Consider the following 16,658-nt stretch of genomic DNA (forward strand, 5'->3'; position numbering starts at 1 on the left):
TACTGCCCCAGGGAGTTTTTATTCCACCTAAGACTTGAAAGAGTTACCTGACTATGCTGAGAACAGTGTTCAAATACGAGCAGCCTCTATACCGGGTGCGTCAAAAATTCAGGTACAAGCGAGAAAATAATGTTTCCTCGTGCAGAAGTAAGTCGAAATTATAAAATGAATTTTTTTTTAACGAGTCATGAAAAAAAAACGATTTTGAAAAATTATCGAGTACACTCATAGGTGTTTAGCTATACACGTAATAGCAACGAAAATTTCAAAAATAAGGCAAAGTATGAACCCATACCGAATTCCTACAAAAAAATATCCTATCAGGATAGGGGTGAGCGGACGACAAAAAAAGAAGTCAGTCTTGAAACATTTTTTAGTATCCTGACTGGTCCAGTTCCAAAATGGGAAGTTTTAGGGTTGAACGAGCGATAAGTGGTAATTGATTTTACGCCCCTTGATTTATTGCCTTCTATACAAAAACGGCGATTTGGGGTAAATCGCGACGAATCTCCTAACCCCATCCCTACAGAGCACGGGACAACATGTGTTAACCCCGTTACTTTTAGGGGAGTTTAGGCGAATTTCCATCTTTATCGGTAAAAACTGCGATGTCTCCTTTCCTGTATACTTTTTTGTCCTTCACGCCAATATTCCTTTCATATCAAGCCAGTGTGCTTATATCGCTTCATCAGCTGTTTATAGCAAAGTTCCAAACCAACCCCGTATCCACTTATGGGAACGTATATATATCTTAGCATTGGATATATCCCATGAGGGTGGTCACCCCTTTCCTATAGTTGCTCTTGATCCGACGGCAAACGTCAAAACGTCAGCTAGCAGGGCTCAGCCTACGGCTATGGATTCTAGCATAAGCTGGTTCAGAGCGTCGCTCATCCTCTATACTGATTGTGAGCTTGCCCACCTACAACGTACAATAGAATTCACGAAAAATCGGCCAATACGTACCTGCATTGCTTCTATGGGAAAAGCAAACATACCAAGACTGGTCTCGACTCTTAGTCAGTTATTGCTCCCTGCATTTATTCGATATTTTCATGACTTTTTTTCTACAACTACAAAAAAAAAGCAAGAATTACAGGGGAGGTTTCAAGTGTTTACCGACAACATAGAAATTGCAGAGTACAACAATGTTCAGTATTGCCTTGATAAAGTTACCATCCGAAAAATCTCTTCCAGCTTAAGATGGACGTTAATGCTCTAAAGTGAACATAACATCTATCTTACGAGTTTTTTTAAAAGTATTCATTACTATGAATATAATGTCTTTGAAAGTGCCAAAGTGATGTAAAAAAAGAGAAAAATAATGGCAATACCTCAATAAAGGATGCCCATTCAAGACTGTAGGAGGGGTATCCATTGCAGGAGGATTGGATAACGATCAATGATGGTTAAAGATAACGTAATCGTTAAGCTGTAATAGTTTTCAAGTATGGCGGCGTTCTTTGAAGGCACTTAAGTACATTGAGTGCTATAGGTATATGTTTAGCGCTCTGAAAATATTAGGGAAATCTATAGAGCAGCAAACTTTTTCTCAGCAAAGTTTCATCGGCTTGGCAGGTCTACTAATAGATTGGATTGCACAAAAACAAGCTTACGGAATCGTACAGATCAGCGTAACATAACCTAGGATAAGCAAGCACATCCCTAAATCGCAAGCTGGATCTCATAGCACAACAAGATCAACGTTATAAGAAAGGTATAAGAGACATGTAAAAGCTAAGGAGACGTGTATATAAATATACAGAAGCGTCTCTATCAATGGGCGTCGGATTAGCCTTCATATTCATTCTCTAAGTTTTTTTAGAAGAAACGAGACAGCATTCAATACAACTAAATCCACTGATTCCCCTGCCAACGCATGACGCGACGCGTTCCTGGCTACCTAGGTGCCCGGCCTGTATCCTAACATCTCCAATTCGGTATCCACCCTCTCCAATATGAGCTATTGAATTCATATATATGCGTGGCTCTTTCAAGGAATTTGTAACGCTATCCTGTTTGCAGACAGTTAGAAGGAGAAATAGTGATGTGCCTGATCTGATCTCAAGCACCTTTTTGCACACTTAAAAATTTTCTATAATAACCTCCAGAGCTGCTGGCCACGGGTCTCTGGACTCTCGACCTCGGCAATGGTACGTCATTCGCATAGTAGCCATTTCGCTGTATTCCAATACAGATATATTGGAATGTAGGAATATCGGTTACCAAGCGGCAGCAACGGCTCAGGAAAGTGATTGATAGCCATTCGGGTGTGACCAGCCGTGTAATTCGCGCGCATAAGAGGATATTCCTTTAACCTATTGTCAGTACGTCGGATCTCTTCTCAAAAGTTTGACGGATCCGTTGGCTCGCTTGCGCACTTTTTCGGGAAATTGCCCAAAATTTACCTGGCACTTCGAGACCGTGCTCCAAAAGCGGAAAGAGAGAATGCTCTCTGTTACTCTCATCCGTTCCGCTTCCGTTCCGCTCAAAGAGAGAAACTTCATGACGGCTATTGATGTTATTCAATTTTCAAATAAATCCCGGCAGAGACTTTTGTCAATGATACTCTAAATATCTCTTAGATCTTTTATTATACTTTTTTCATTGTCTTTCCCTGAAACAGTAAATAAGAGTTTATTTATACTTTTCTAGTATATTCGCTGAATTCGATATTTATTATAATTTTTAAGTGGTATTGTATATTTATTATAATTTTTTTTTTCGCAACTCATGGATCCTGTGCCAATTTTTATTTTTGCCTTACAGGGTAGAGGCTAGTACGCTTGTGAGAGTCTCGCATGGATGGTTGGCGTGATGGGAAGTCGGTACGTCAATGGGCACTGTAGATATGCCTACAATATACAAAGTACAATGAACGGGACCGTCCCAGACATTTTCAAGGTGTAAATGGTATTATAGAAATGCTACCTGCTGCACTCTTTGCGTCGAGATTGAAACGTAACGTTGACGCATCGACCGGATCCTCTTGGAATGGCTGAACTAAGACCTTGTGAACACCTAACGACCTTCTAGGAAATCCTTGATGTGTATATATATGTATATATCCTTTTTGTATATTTCTTCTTTTTCTTCACATTCATCTTCTCCATGCCTTTTGCAACTAGTTACATAAAATAGAAATGTCCTAGGAGTATAAAGTACATGAGAATTTGTATGCCGGCTTCGATACTGATTCTAGATGGTATAAATAATATCTGACCAGGCTTGATCTTTAGAAATTTTTTTTCTTATAAAAATCACTGAGACTTCTACAGTGTAACAGGCTGATGAAAAGGATCAAAGATACAATGGGACTCATGTAGAGTCATTCATCAGAAAATACCTGAAGACTGAACGGATGGTGACTTTTGCTTGGGACTTTGAAAATGTCGTACAAGAAACTTGAAATATAGGAATTCGAATGAAAATTTCTAATAGTTGGAGGTGCTACTAAAAAGCAGTCGCAGAACAAGAGGAGGAAGAGAAAAAGGTGGACGACCATTTCTTTACTCTGTTTTACGATTTAAAAAAATGATAGTGGAGTCCTGTGCAAAATTTAGCACCTAGAAGACAGTTACGATGCGCCTTGGAGATGCGGGTACGGCAACCGCTAATTTCACAGTCGTTTAACAAACGATAATTCATCGAGATTTACAACGCACTTCTGACGTAGCCTGCTTTGACATCATATTCCATTAGGGCGAGACGTTCGAAGCTCTATGCGAAATACGACTGATCTTTTTTACGAGTTCTTGTACGTGATAGTTAAAAAAAAAATAAAAAAAAGTGGTATCAGTCGTTTCTGATTCTTATTAGATACTAATAGTCCAAATCAATTCTTTATTGCTTGACATACGTGGACCGGTAGCAAGGTAGCACTGGTAGAGGTAGGTAGGTTGGTAAAAAGTAAAGAAGTTAGGTGAGCAGAGGGATTTGTGAGTCCGCGGGTGGTCGAAGGGTTGAAAATAAGGGCGCGTCAAAATGAAAGCTTGAGATCGGCAAGAGCAGCACTCGGAAGCGATGCACAGCGTGAAGTGAAAATAACCAAATGTCAACATTGTCAGGCGTCAAGGGGTTTATGATCGAATTATAGGGGAGTGCGGTCTCCTGTCGCGAGCTTTTTCTATCAATTACGAAACAATAATGACGGATGCAGCTGCGTCGAGATGCGACACACCCATAAGAGTAACGCAACGTCCGAGGTGGAATACAAAATTGTTAAAAGAAAGAAAAGAGCTACACGCGGTTCCCTCTCATCTCGACCTTTTCTGATGTTGCAGGGGGGCACACGAGAGGGCGTGATAAAGGTCCATTCCGCTCAGAGAGATGTTAAAATGCCGCCGGTCAGCCCATCAGAAAATCGTACAAACTGACCGCCTCTAGCTAGTGGCGAGTCTCAATCGGTATGATAATGGGAATGGTAATTTCATGATATTGCCAATCCTACGAGTATACGTGTACCTACTAGCGAAAGGGTCCCCCCATTATTCCAGCTCGTTTTATTTCTTCATTTTTAGTTCTTTCACGTGCCGCCGGGTGGCGATAGTATCACGTAGCGACGGAGACGTAGACATCAGTGAACTCCGACCGCACATTTAAACTTTTATAAAATTATGTAGACTGTATACGCGTGCGCAGTCTCTCTGCGTACTATTTATGCGCATTAACGACCCGAGCAAAAGACGGGATGGACGAGATTCTCGTGTCGGCACTCGTCAAAGCTCACGGGGGCGCCATCCTCCCGTGCGCTCATCCCGTTCTCGAGGCATCTAATACTCCCGGACGTCCCCGACCTCCCTACGAAAGCCAAACAGCTCATCGCAATAAAACAGAGCTTTGTCGATAATAAAAGAACGTATGTGCGCACATGTTTGTTTGCCTTCCCGTCGCCTCTGATGTCTGGCGCTCACTGACTATGGGATCACCTCTTTCATTGCGGGAAACGTCGCCTGTTTTCTACGACATCAGCTCCATCTCCCAGGAACTCCACGGCAATGGAATCCCGGCTATTTTCGATTGAAACTTTAACGTCTACTTCTAGTTTCTTTTTTATCTCTTACATATTCTAGACTAGACCAGCCCTTCTGACGCTCCTGCTGTCCGTACAGCTTCTCGTAAATAACAACCGGTTTCCATCTTTTTTTTCTGTCTCTTCCATCCAGAAGTCACTCCATATCTTTTAATCTCTTTATGCACAGAATCTCTTGGTATATACCGGTTCGTTCGCGGATATGGTGACGGTTTCTTCGTTGCTATTTCTTTTGGCTCTAGGTGACGATGATCTTTTCAGGAACCGCCCAGTAAGCAGAACGAATGGAAGACAATAGAATGGTAGGCACGAGTCATCGTCTACGTGGACAATAAAAAAAAGAGAAAAAAAGAAAATACCACGGTACCAGACCGAATGGAAGTGGAATGAAATAAGGAGGGCGAGAGGTCGGCATCAACGCTGAACTGAGGAGGACCAGTGAGTACGAGAGAGAATTTAGCGTTCGGGGGGCGGGGGGAGGGGGCGGACATAGTGCCTAGTAGAGGGTGCATCACCTGGTGCAACCATCCATCATGAACTTGAAAAGAAGAAGGGCTCGTACGAGGCGAGGGAGTCCGATAATTTGTCCTCGTCACGTTTGCGCGCCTGTTTCCTACTGCTTGGCGGCCTGGCCTCTCTTCCAAAGGGTACCAAAGGGTCCGAAAGGGTACCTAACCCCGTGTTAGCTCCCCCCCTTTACATGTACACTCTATCGCGTTATAACCTTGTTACGTCGATATATTACCAACGACATCACGCACGGCGATACTCTTCACGTCTATTAACTCCTCGTTCTAGGATATTAACGTTTTGTCCCTGTTTCCAATGAGGGGAAAGATACAAAGAAGCAGAAGGATGATTTCAGATCATAAAACGCACCCGGTACGCGCAGTCATTTGCATGACTCGGATATTTTAAGTTTTAAAAGCCCGGCAATTCTCTACAAGTTGACAAACTGCACAACGGAAAAATCATGGCATGGCTAGGAGTCTCGTAAACTTTCTCTCAATAAAACGTATCCTAGGTAAGACCCAAGAACCTAACTGTCCGGTCCTGTTTTATTGTGTTATTAGGAGCCTGGTATGATCGTAAAGAGGAAAGTGGCCCGGAGTCAGGGTGCGATTTCAAAGAGGCAGTAACGAAGCTTGACGTTCAGGAGCTCGCGAGTGACGACAGAAGGTGGATAACGCCGTCGCTCCGACAATTAGAGCACGTCCTTTAATTCTCTAATTCTTATTTTAATCAACGCGATGCCGTCTTTGTGCATCGCTGCTCCATTGTCTTTGCCACACGCCGTACCTTTGTACACGTCTATGAATAACCTTTTGTACTGCTTAATCAGCTGTTACGTACGCACATCTCAATTACTATTCGTGCTGCATTCAAAGGGTCAAAAGTCTGACTTTCGGCTACTTTCATTGTCAAGGCTATACTACTGACGAAACTTTTTCATAATTGTCAATATATCCTATAGCAGATCTCAAGATTGGATGCTCATATAACTGTACTACAGGCAGAATCAGCGATTGTTAAGAAGTCTAATGAAGTAAGTCAGTTTGTTGAAATTCTTAGATGGACCGGAAGTCCTGCTGCTCCCCTTTATTTCTCAATTGTGTTTGCACAGGCTGACCCTTCGAGGACCTCCTTCTTCCTCAGGGTCCTCGAAGGTCCTCCCAGGTCCTCGAGCTAGTAAGGATACGGCACGCAGATGTTTATTTTGACGCGACCCGTGCTCCTGGGGTAAACAGTTTCTCTTGATCGTTCGAGGAAAACTTACGAGTTTAACGTTTCTTAATACTCAGCTTCCGTCACGCCCTTAGATGCTTTATATTTACCAAACAACCATATTGAGTATCATTCAAGTGGTGTATCATTCAGTCGTTCTGGCACTGACAAATCCTGTAGGACACACGTTTGAAATTGTTAAGAACACCGCCATTTTGTTAAATTAAACCGTTACAAAAGATGGAAATACAAAAGTTCCAAGCACCCTATACACTATTAGCAGTACGCTTGTTCACTTTAAATTTTATGCTTACTTTGACCCTGTAAATACCAAAGTCTTCGTACCTAACCTCCAAAAAGACAGTAGCTGTCTTATGCCAATCATCCCTTTGCAAATGCAAACCGCACAAAAGGCTTCTTCTTCCAGATGCAAGGCAAAATCTACTACAGCTCGCGTGGTCAGTCTCCTCCTTTTGCTCAGGGTACGAATTACTCGGATGTTACCTGATCATTCTCCCTTTTTACTCTTCTTGATCTTCTTCGTCTATCCTTCTGCGTGACACGGCCTTTATCAGCTATTCTGCCTCTCTTTATTTCTCTACTGGTATCCTCTGGCACTAGACTAGACCGCATCACTTTTTTTGAAGGTATCAATTCAAGACAGCGTATAATTCGATATCGATAGGGTAACCCTATCCCAGCGCACACGCAAGGTCTCATCTTGGTTAGTACGTATTTCATGCGTACCTTATATAGAAATAAAACAAAAATTATTATTCGATCGAACCTTTCTTCTTTGTCAAGGAGAATATTCACATAATAGATTCTTGGATGATACAAATTTTTATATGAATTAACAGCTAAAAAAATGTTAATTGAGGAACACATCTCAGTTGGAGGTATACATATATTATATGTAGTACCAATATAACTTTGCAGCTCTATGTGCTGCTGATTTCTATTCTATTATTGTGCCTGACTTCAGGCAGGCGAACAGTCGAAAGTTTAAAAAGTAGAATGAACATGCTAATTTTTTTGTTATACTCGTATACAAATAATTGTAAATACTTTAATTTGTTTCCAGTATTTGTGACTGTGTTAGAATTATCGCGTTTGATAGCATAAATGTATGTTACCAATTTTTTGAACATTGGAACAAAATATTAAAAATTTAAACATACTATTAGAGCCATTGGAACGTTTCGAATGCTATATGACAATAAGTCACAGGTATATTATGACAATAATCATTTTTTGATTCAGTGTCCAAAGTCAGAATGTATTAATCTGCACGATACCAATCAATCAAAGCAAATATTCAGCATTTACAAAACTTATATCACATGTTCAATATTTTTACCAATCTTTTGCATAGTTCTTAAAACTTTTTCAAATAATAAAAGACATTCCGCCAGCTTACCTTACATTTTCGCATGTTTTTGGGTCACCACTTGAAAAAAACTTTTCTCCCTGTGAGAAGATAACTATTAATTCCTATTAAAACGGATGTATCAGTAGAGGATAATTAGTTCTTTAAAATGGTTCTTTAAAGTGTATCTGGATAGCTTGGGGTACCAGACGAACCACCAGCTGGATCGCGAAGACTCCTCCGTGGCAGGCAGTCACTCAGACAGACAGTCAGTCAGGGTAGTTCAGTGTCCATCTGGCGCGTGCGTGACCCCGCCGCATTATCCTGCATCCTGCAATGTCAAGGATCGGAGCAATTGGAGAGCAATTCGCCTGTAGCTTCCGGGCCGAAAAGACTCAAGGAACTTAACTTTTAGGCAAGATAACCGATCCTCTTCGTGACGGGATGTTACAAAGACCACAGAGAGACAACTTCAGTCCTCGTATAACGTAGCAAACGGGTGCATGTCGTTGGACGAGAAATTTTGGAGTACCGACTATTTCACTTCCTTTACTTTTTTCTTTTTTTCTCCTTCTCGGTAATATATTTATTGAACAGGTATTTCCGCTCTTGGTAATCATGTACTATATGTAATGTCAAGGATTGCCACAATTGGATGATAATTCTCATAGAGTTACTTCTCTTCTCCTGGAGAAACCAATACTTTTCGTGAGGGAATCTTATACCAAAACCACAGAGGCTTTTAGCCGGATATGGATTCAATGCACTGTACTATAGATACATACATATATGTATATACTATGTATCCGTTATGGGAAACTAGTCTGTCGATTTTGATGATATATATGTTTATGTTTTTATTTTATTCCTTTTTAGTTCGGAAACAGATTTAGAGTCCCCTCTTCACTCTGCCGCCCTACGGCAATAATTGTATGCTCAAGCGCAAGATCTCCTTGTATCGATCAACTGCAAATCCCATGGAGAGCACTCTTTGTCCTCCCCCAATGCCGATGAAGTTTCACCCTCTTTGCAAAGGGTGCCTTTACGCGCCCATCCGAAGCCCGTTGCATTTATTCCCCACCCTGCTACTGTCACACGATACACCAAGGAGGGTAGCGACCCTCCCGGAACTTAGGGAGACTCACCCCTACGTAGGGGACATTAGCCAATCGGGTTGCGAGCACGCCCAGCAACCTAGCGCACCCCTTCTTATAATTAGCCAATCCGATAGCTGACATATCAGGGTAACTGTCGCACGGCTAGCGAATTTTTCGATATTATTAGCCAATCCTCTTTGCCGTATAGGAACAACCCCTCATTCTTTTGCTCCCTTATGATCAGGATCACGTGACGCTCTTTGATTCCAACGAAATTACCAGCAACTCCACTTTTCTTTCATCTCTCTTATTCTCGTATAGAATTTTATCGCTTCTCTTGGTCCTTATTTCTCTCATTTAGGCTCTTTAAGGAATTTACATGACAACGAACCGGACGTCAGACCCCTTTCATCTTCTCCTAGGAGGAGGCCTTCGTGTTTGCGCGATTCAGGCGCACACGTATCGCGTGTTCTCATTGAAGACGCACCCCTTTGTACTCTGTCATACTTGAACAATGTATCTTGGTGTAATTTATGGCAAGCCATGAGTGTCCGCCGCTGTTATCATCGCCATTTTCTATAATAATAAAAATAAAAATAAATAAAAAGCCATTATGCCGCTTTCAAAGTTCTTATAATTTTGTTTTCCTATTTTAAAATAAATAAATAAATAAAAAAAAAACATTATCCCGCTTTCAAAGTTCTTATAAATTTTTGTACCTATTTTCTCTTCTAAGATTTTGTCCTGTCAAATATATTCGCAGGGAACTCTCTGAGAGAACCCGATAGAAAATCAGAGAAGATGAAGAGATAGAATAAGCGTTTAAGAGCAGCGACAAGACTGGACGAAAAAAAAATGTACAAATGCGAGTAAGCGCCAGGGAGAGAAAGAGAGAGAACTTCTTTGAGCATTACTCGACAAAGAAACTTGCGGATGCGAAACGGTCTAATCTATCCTATAACCTGTACTCGTCTTCTTCTTCTTCTTCTTATACTATACACGTTATTTAGGTTATATACGTATCGGTTTCTCTTACGTCGGCGATCCTCGCCAAGCCTGACACAAGGATAATCCGCTTACCGGCTAAAGGACCTTGTCGTCGGTGGTATTGTCCTCGAGTTTTGTGAGAAAACAGCATTTTCGTCGCTCGAGGTGGCGACAAGAAGGGGCTTAACTTATCTCCGTCACAACAGTGAACGATCCACGCCGGACGTACCTACCCAGTCGGTATAGAAGTAACTGAGAAGTTTTGCAGGGCAGAAAATCGCACGGCCGTTTATTCTCGTTTTACCTGACAACCTGACGTGCTGGATATGTTCACTCTGGAGGCAGGTAGACAAGCTTTTTCCCATTGGGCTTCTGTAGTATAGATGTGGAAAATACAATAGATACTTCTAGAACTACTGTTGTAGCGATAGTAGTCGGAATTATATATAATGATTAATGCTAAGTATTTTGGAGGTTAGGTGTTCAGAATAAAATTGATGCTGAGTATACAGCCCTGGGGTAGACTCGGGTATTATCTAGGAAGGGTTGCCACCCCCTTGCTTACTATACACTATCGTACCTTAATCCAATGAATACGTAATCTCGGTGCAAACACCCGACACGCGGCAACGTTACCGTTTTAAACGGTCGCGATATTTCACGGATTAGCCGCGAATAACTGCTTTGTGCCATATTACATGGGTTTATCGTTTTAGTTTTGAAAATTCGGTATTTCATACATTGTACTGTATATTCATATACTGTGCCAGATAGTCTCAGAGTGTACTGCGATTTTATTTCTAGTAAACATAGAAATATTTTCTGCATAGGTTAAATATACCGATGGCCATTGTACCTTTTTTGGCCACACTTGTCAAAGCTTTTACTTATTTTTTGTATTAATCTATTAAATTTTTGAATTAATTCTAAAAGTATTAGATAAAGTATTCGTAAAAGAAATTTGATAGGAAAATTTACAATATTTCATTGTTTAAAAATGTATTTCTGCCGATTAAAGCAGCTTCGTCCTGTTCGTGACCATTGCGTTCATTTATACGGAATGAATAAGGCCACAACTGGATCAATTTGATGCCCGCATACAGTAATAAAGTGACCAAAAATGGTACATCTACCCTATGCTCAGAATATACTAGGACGTATTTCTTACATGTTCAGGACCCGTTCTGCAATATCAACAATTATTTTGACATGGTTTTCGTAATAATTAATCAAATATTAAGAGAATCCAACTGACCAACCCGAAATTTGTCGTAGTTTTAACCCTTAACTACACAGGTCTGACGTTAGAAACATATTTTACAAGACGAGGTCTGTGAGACCTCAATCTGCGGAACTGGATTGTGAGGCCATTACAAAGAATAGCTCAAATATGGAGTTTTACATCGCTGTGCTTTTAGTTTAAATGAATTCAATGACCAAGTATCAAGTAATAATTATCTAGTAGGTTTTTTGTTAATTCATTGCAAATTTACGTAGAGAGAAATTCGACAGGAAGGCTAAACATAAAATTGGTGAGGTCTTTGAGACCGCACGTGTATAGTTAACGGTTAAAGTCGGAACTCCGTTTTGGGAAAAAATCTTTGTCAAAAACTTATTATTTACGACTCTCGTTGGCATTTTACTCACGTGGCTACGAGACGTCAGAAGTCTCCTTAACGTGGGTCTCACAGTAAACTGTTTTTTTATGAAAATAGTAAATGTGGGTGCCTAGCGAGCGAAAAAGGCTTGTCGATGTAAATGAGCGTGGGGTAACCGATGCAAATAATGATAAACTAATCTGATCCCCTCTATCTTTTTATTCCCTCCGTGGAGACCGATAGAAAATCGTTTGATGGATGACGAACGATTGACCGACGACTTTGTCGGATTTATAATTTTTTTTTCTTACTATTTTCATTGTCCCTGAGGTATTTTCTAAAACGAGGAAATATCGGGAATCGTTCAAATTGCTATCGTGACAGGGATAGCGAAATCACAGAGCGGAAGTACGCTCGATTTAGGTCCGATCGACTCACGGAGACGAAGTTTTCGTTCCATAGAAATCGGTGGCGGGTCACGCAGTAAATTGCGTTACGCGCAACAAAGCGTGGCGCTCGATCGGTCCTGACCGGAGCAAGAAAATCCGATCTCTCGATCACCAGAAAAAACAGGATCCGATCTCACCCGAGTTCCGTAAATGGTTTTGCCATTAATTTCAGAAAACTTCAAACCTTCTGAGGGATACATGACGAGATGAGAATGATTAATCCGTACCTGGTTTACTAAAACTAATATTATTAGTGGTATAAGAACATTCGAGTATTGATAAGGAAAAATTATTATTATTTGTGTCATTATCATTAGTACATTTTTATCCATTGAAAATAATCGAAGGGCTCACAGTCCTCAAAGCGTATCGAATTATCATTGCACTCAAGTCGAGCATGTCCAAAAAATTTTTCAAAAAATTTTCATCTAATAACTCGAAACATTGTTTCCTAGGCAGGTTTTAACGCGCTAAGCGTTTTATGATACTAAGAGAATCCCTTCAATCCCGCTATATTCTACTGGAATCACACAGTTTATCCCTCGATAATCTTTAAACTTTCATGTACGTATTTTAATCCTCAGACAAAGACCGAGAGAGTAAAAACAGCAGTAAAATTGAATAACAACGTAAAGGCAAGAGGAAATACAAAATAGCAGGATACCAGGGACTCTCGGGACAGTTTCACAAATATTTACAGAAATATCCTTGGAGCATATCTCTTGATATGTATACACATAAATACACGGTTATTCAGACTATTGTAACCACCTGAAGATGCTGCTATACATTTGATGTTTATTAATTCCCATGGTAGAACCATCTTCAGGTGATACAATGATGCTAAGTAATCGCGTACACGGTTACTGGGTTATTCAGCTTAAACGCACCACCGGCAAATAAAGCACCCATTTGATTCTTACGGGAAATCCTCGTTGAGGTGGTACGAATTGGTGCGAATAACAATGTACACATGAGATGGAGCCGCCATTAAAAAATACACTCACAACTCTCGTTCATTTTAGAAAAATACATTGGACGGACGTAGTAGAGGATCTTTCCTCATAAAGTCAAAGAGTGACACCAAGGCACTGTACGATCTTTGTTAAGTACATTTGTATAAATTAAAAGCAGAGAACAAAGCAAAAGATGAAAATTATTAGGATATAACGAGACAATGGATACATATTGTATTCGATTATGCGACAGCGATTTGGATGCGAAGACACAAGGGTCAAGGATCGAAACGAATGGCCTAAGAGACAAAAACATGAGGATAAGGACGATAATTACTTTCTGATCATACACCTGCAGTTAATTCAGATGTATACATAATACTTCCTCCCCAAGCACAGTTTCTATTTCTAGTATCCTACGCAGAAAGACACCCAGGTGTCGTCCCATAAGTAGATTCCTTCAGTATACATATGTCGATAAGCATGTCGCAAACTCGCAATATCATACATGAAAGTGTTACGGTTAGGACATTTTATTTAATAAACAAACGCACTGGTTTTTGCAAAAATACAATTCTTTCGTAAAGGCTAAAAAAGATAAAGAACCGTACGCTCTCTAGATACTTGGTAATTGTTATTATCCTTTCGTTAATTAGGTTAGAACGATCGCGTGATAACTGTTTCCCTTATCAGGAGCTTTCGGGGTCTCTCATACACGACCGATTAAATAATCTTTGAGCGAAAGACGTGAATGCAATCAAAATTACGGAGGCTTACAGTCACACAAGTTTTATCATCTTAATCGTGTCATCTCAATATCTACTCTTATATGAGCTTCCTTAGGCCTGGTCCACCGTGTGGAAGTCGTGCACAACGGTAACGGCCTTTCTTTAATTTATGGCATGCGACAGAGCGATGATTAAAGTATCAACATCCGCCAATCAATCATTCAGGATGTATCTAAAGATACCAATCACGACTGATATCAAGCAAAGGAGCCATGCGTCTCCATATCGCTGCTCTCCACTTCATCTTCACCCAGAAATCAATAGGATAAGAAGAGCGTCGAGAAGGAAGAGTAATCAGGGCAAGTGTTCAGGTTATCGACCTCGCCAAATACTAATCAAGCGTCCGGATAAGAACACCAAGCTCACGGAAACCAGCACCAAGTTTTCCAGGAGATGATTGTTTCTTCAGCAGCAAAGTTCGTATCGTCCCCAGCTTCTCGTAGCAAGACAGACATTTGTGATACCTAAAAAAAAAAAAAAAACAATGAAGTACAATGATAAGAGTAACCGAGATAAGGATGCTGTACCAAAGTAATAGTAAACCGAAAAAAAGATTGCTTACCGTTCCTCGCGCGATACGTCTACCCCAATCGTATGTAATGGCGCTTCCACGTTGGATTTAATGACCGGTGCGAAGTTACGTAATATCAATCTCAGGGCAGAACATCCCACAGTAACGTACCTGCAATTTATAAAGAGACATTTTTATACCAGTCCTAGTACCTATGTGTCGGCTTTGGGATTCTACGGCTGTCCGTCTATCTTGTATCCATCCATCCATCGTTTGGAATAGCCTTGGATAACCACGGTTGGCAAGCAGATCACAGTAGGAGGCTATAACGTTCCGCGTCACGCGTTACACTAATCGACCGATCGGCTAATAAATAACGAGGCACGCGAGCCACGGCATGATTCGTCATGCTGGCAAAGGGTTGCCAGCCAGATCGGCCTAGTTGGAATCGGTATGACGAATCGGTATGGGTCATGAATGCACGCCTCTGTAAACCGTGATCTGGGTTACATATATATTCATATATAAGCATGTCCAAGGTCAAGGTTGGAAAATGACGTACACCTTAAATTTGAGCGGTAAATAAAAAATGGTAAATAAGAACATTTTTGTAAGTCTGAGATATCCTTATTCCTCGCTCAAATGGTTTCAGATTATCCAATTACAGAAGGAACCTTAGCAAAGGTGCAGCAACCTCAGTCCGTCGCAGTCTCCCCCAACCCTGGATTTATTCGAGCCACGCGTCACGCGACATTCTCATTCGCATTGATCGGACGTCTCATTTTTTTTTCTCACGACAGCTACGCGTGGAGAACGAGCCGTGAAAACGTCGAGTAGTAGTTATGCAAACTCCCTGTGTACGACTCCCGTATGGCATGTTCTCCTGTTTACGCAACAATTTAACGCGAACTTAAATATTCAACCCTTCTTGCCTAGTGGGCAAATAATGATCGGACATTCTAGCATATTTTATATATATACATGTCTCTATGTAACCAATGTATCAATTAGTATAATCACTAACGAGGGATTAGGTAGGCGACGGTAGGGATGGGTCGCTTATGGAGTGTAAAAAAAATAAAATAAAATGGCCGGGCAACGGCTGCGAGATTTCGGGCTGGTCAGAGCGAATGAAGAAGGAGAATGTGAAGTAGAGAGAGAGAATGAGAGAGCGAAACTACCGAGAACAGCTGCCAAGCGGCTAATAATTAGTCGAATTCACTTTTATGACACTGAGAGAGCATACGTATAACGTAAAACGTGGCGCATGTTAAAAAACGTATAGAAGCCTAGCAAGCCTAAGCGGCCGGTTAAAGTCTAATTTTCAGGCTGGCTGATCCCGTCGGAACCGAGGCCGGACGTAGAGGTATTGTAGCCCTCTTATAAGTCACTGGACGTTACTAATTAAACAATCGAGAAGGGAGGATACTGAAGGTGTGTTCTACGAAACGTTTGTGATTCGACGCGTTCTCCTTCGTTGGGAAAATGCGTGACGGTGTCGATTCAAGTGGAACGGCAAGACAACGGAGTGACAAAAAAAAAAAGGGAACGAGAAAAAATATATTACAGGAAGAAAATTACAAGACCATGCTTAAGGCATTCAGCTAGGTGCTATCGATTCACAAAATAGTTTTACTTGGTGGAACTGAACAATTTTTCAGAGGAAATTATCCGTTATCTTAATTAACAGCTTATCAGGAGTCATGATCTAAGCGTATGTAAAATATTTATATACATATCCGTAAATGCATATGACTGACCTATGTTCTGTACCTAGAATCTTAGCGAACTCATATGTTACGTTCACAGGGCTTTGTATAAGCATATCCATTTTTATATACGAATAATAAAAATGAAAGGAAGTGTGACTGACATATGCGGTGCCTCTTCAAATTTCAATCGAAACGAACAATACCAACGTTAGCGAAAAGGATTCGCAGGGTTCGAATTTGCATCTGTCACTGTCTTCCATTGTCTTGGCTAATTTTCGCGACCCTCCTTCGTCAAGCTCAGGCCGCACACGCCATACGAATACGAATTAGCCATTCCCATAGACAGGAACGTTAGAGTATGCAAACGCGCGCTTCTCCATCGAGTGGAATAGGGTTGGCAGTTCTACACCCTTTTAACCCCCCCCCCCCCCCCC

At 41.0% G+C, this 16,658-nt stretch overlaps 1 protein-coding gene and 1 long non-coding RNA gene across 6 annotated transcripts in view; both read right to left on the bottom strand.

Moving 5' to 3' along the window:
• Positions 1-1,264: 1,264 nt before the first annotated feature.
• On the bottom strand, positions 1,265-8,708 carry LOC107266361. Of its 2 annotated transcripts, XR_003059331.1 has the most exons (8): positions 8,178-8,708; positions 7,072-7,504; positions 6,810-6,931; positions 2,932-3,124; positions 2,768-2,855; positions 2,409-2,617; positions 2,106-2,340; positions 1,265-1,511 (listed from the first exon to the last, which is right to left on the bottom strand). It is a non-coding gene; the product is annotated as an uncharacterized LOC107266361 (long non-coding RNA). The 2 variants fall into 2 exon arrangements; XR_003059330.1 differs by lacking the exons at positions 1,265-1,511; positions 2,106-2,340; positions 2,409-2,617 and having other exon boundaries at positions 2,670-2,855; positions 8,178-8,706.
• Positions 8,709-13,730: 5,022 nt separating this feature from the next.
• Positions 13,731-16,658, bottom strand: part of LOC107266432 (katanin p80 WD40 repeat-containing subunit B1) — a 7,601-nt gene continuing 4,673 nt past the window's right edge. For all 4 annotated transcript variants that reach the window (XM_025083623.1, XM_015736906.2, XM_015736907.2 and 1 more), the window contains 2 exons: positions 14,564-14,683; positions 13,731-14,465 (listed from right to left, as the gene is read on the bottom strand). In XM_025083623.1, coding sequence (XP_024939391.1) covers positions 14,333-14,465; positions 14,564-14,683 — 253 coding nt within the window. In that variant the 3' untranslated portion in view covers positions 13,731-14,332. The remainder of the gene's footprint in view (positions 14,466-14,563; positions 14,684-16,658) is intronic.

The sequence above is a fragment of the Cephus cinctus genome, unplaced genomic scaffold (genome assembly GCF_000341935.2).
Source record: "Cephus cinctus unplaced genomic scaffold, Ccin1 Ccin1_scaffold0310, whole genome shotgun sequence".
Classification (NCBI taxonomy): Eukaryota; Metazoa; Arthropoda; class Insecta; order Hymenoptera; family Cephidae; genus Cephus; species Cephus cinctus.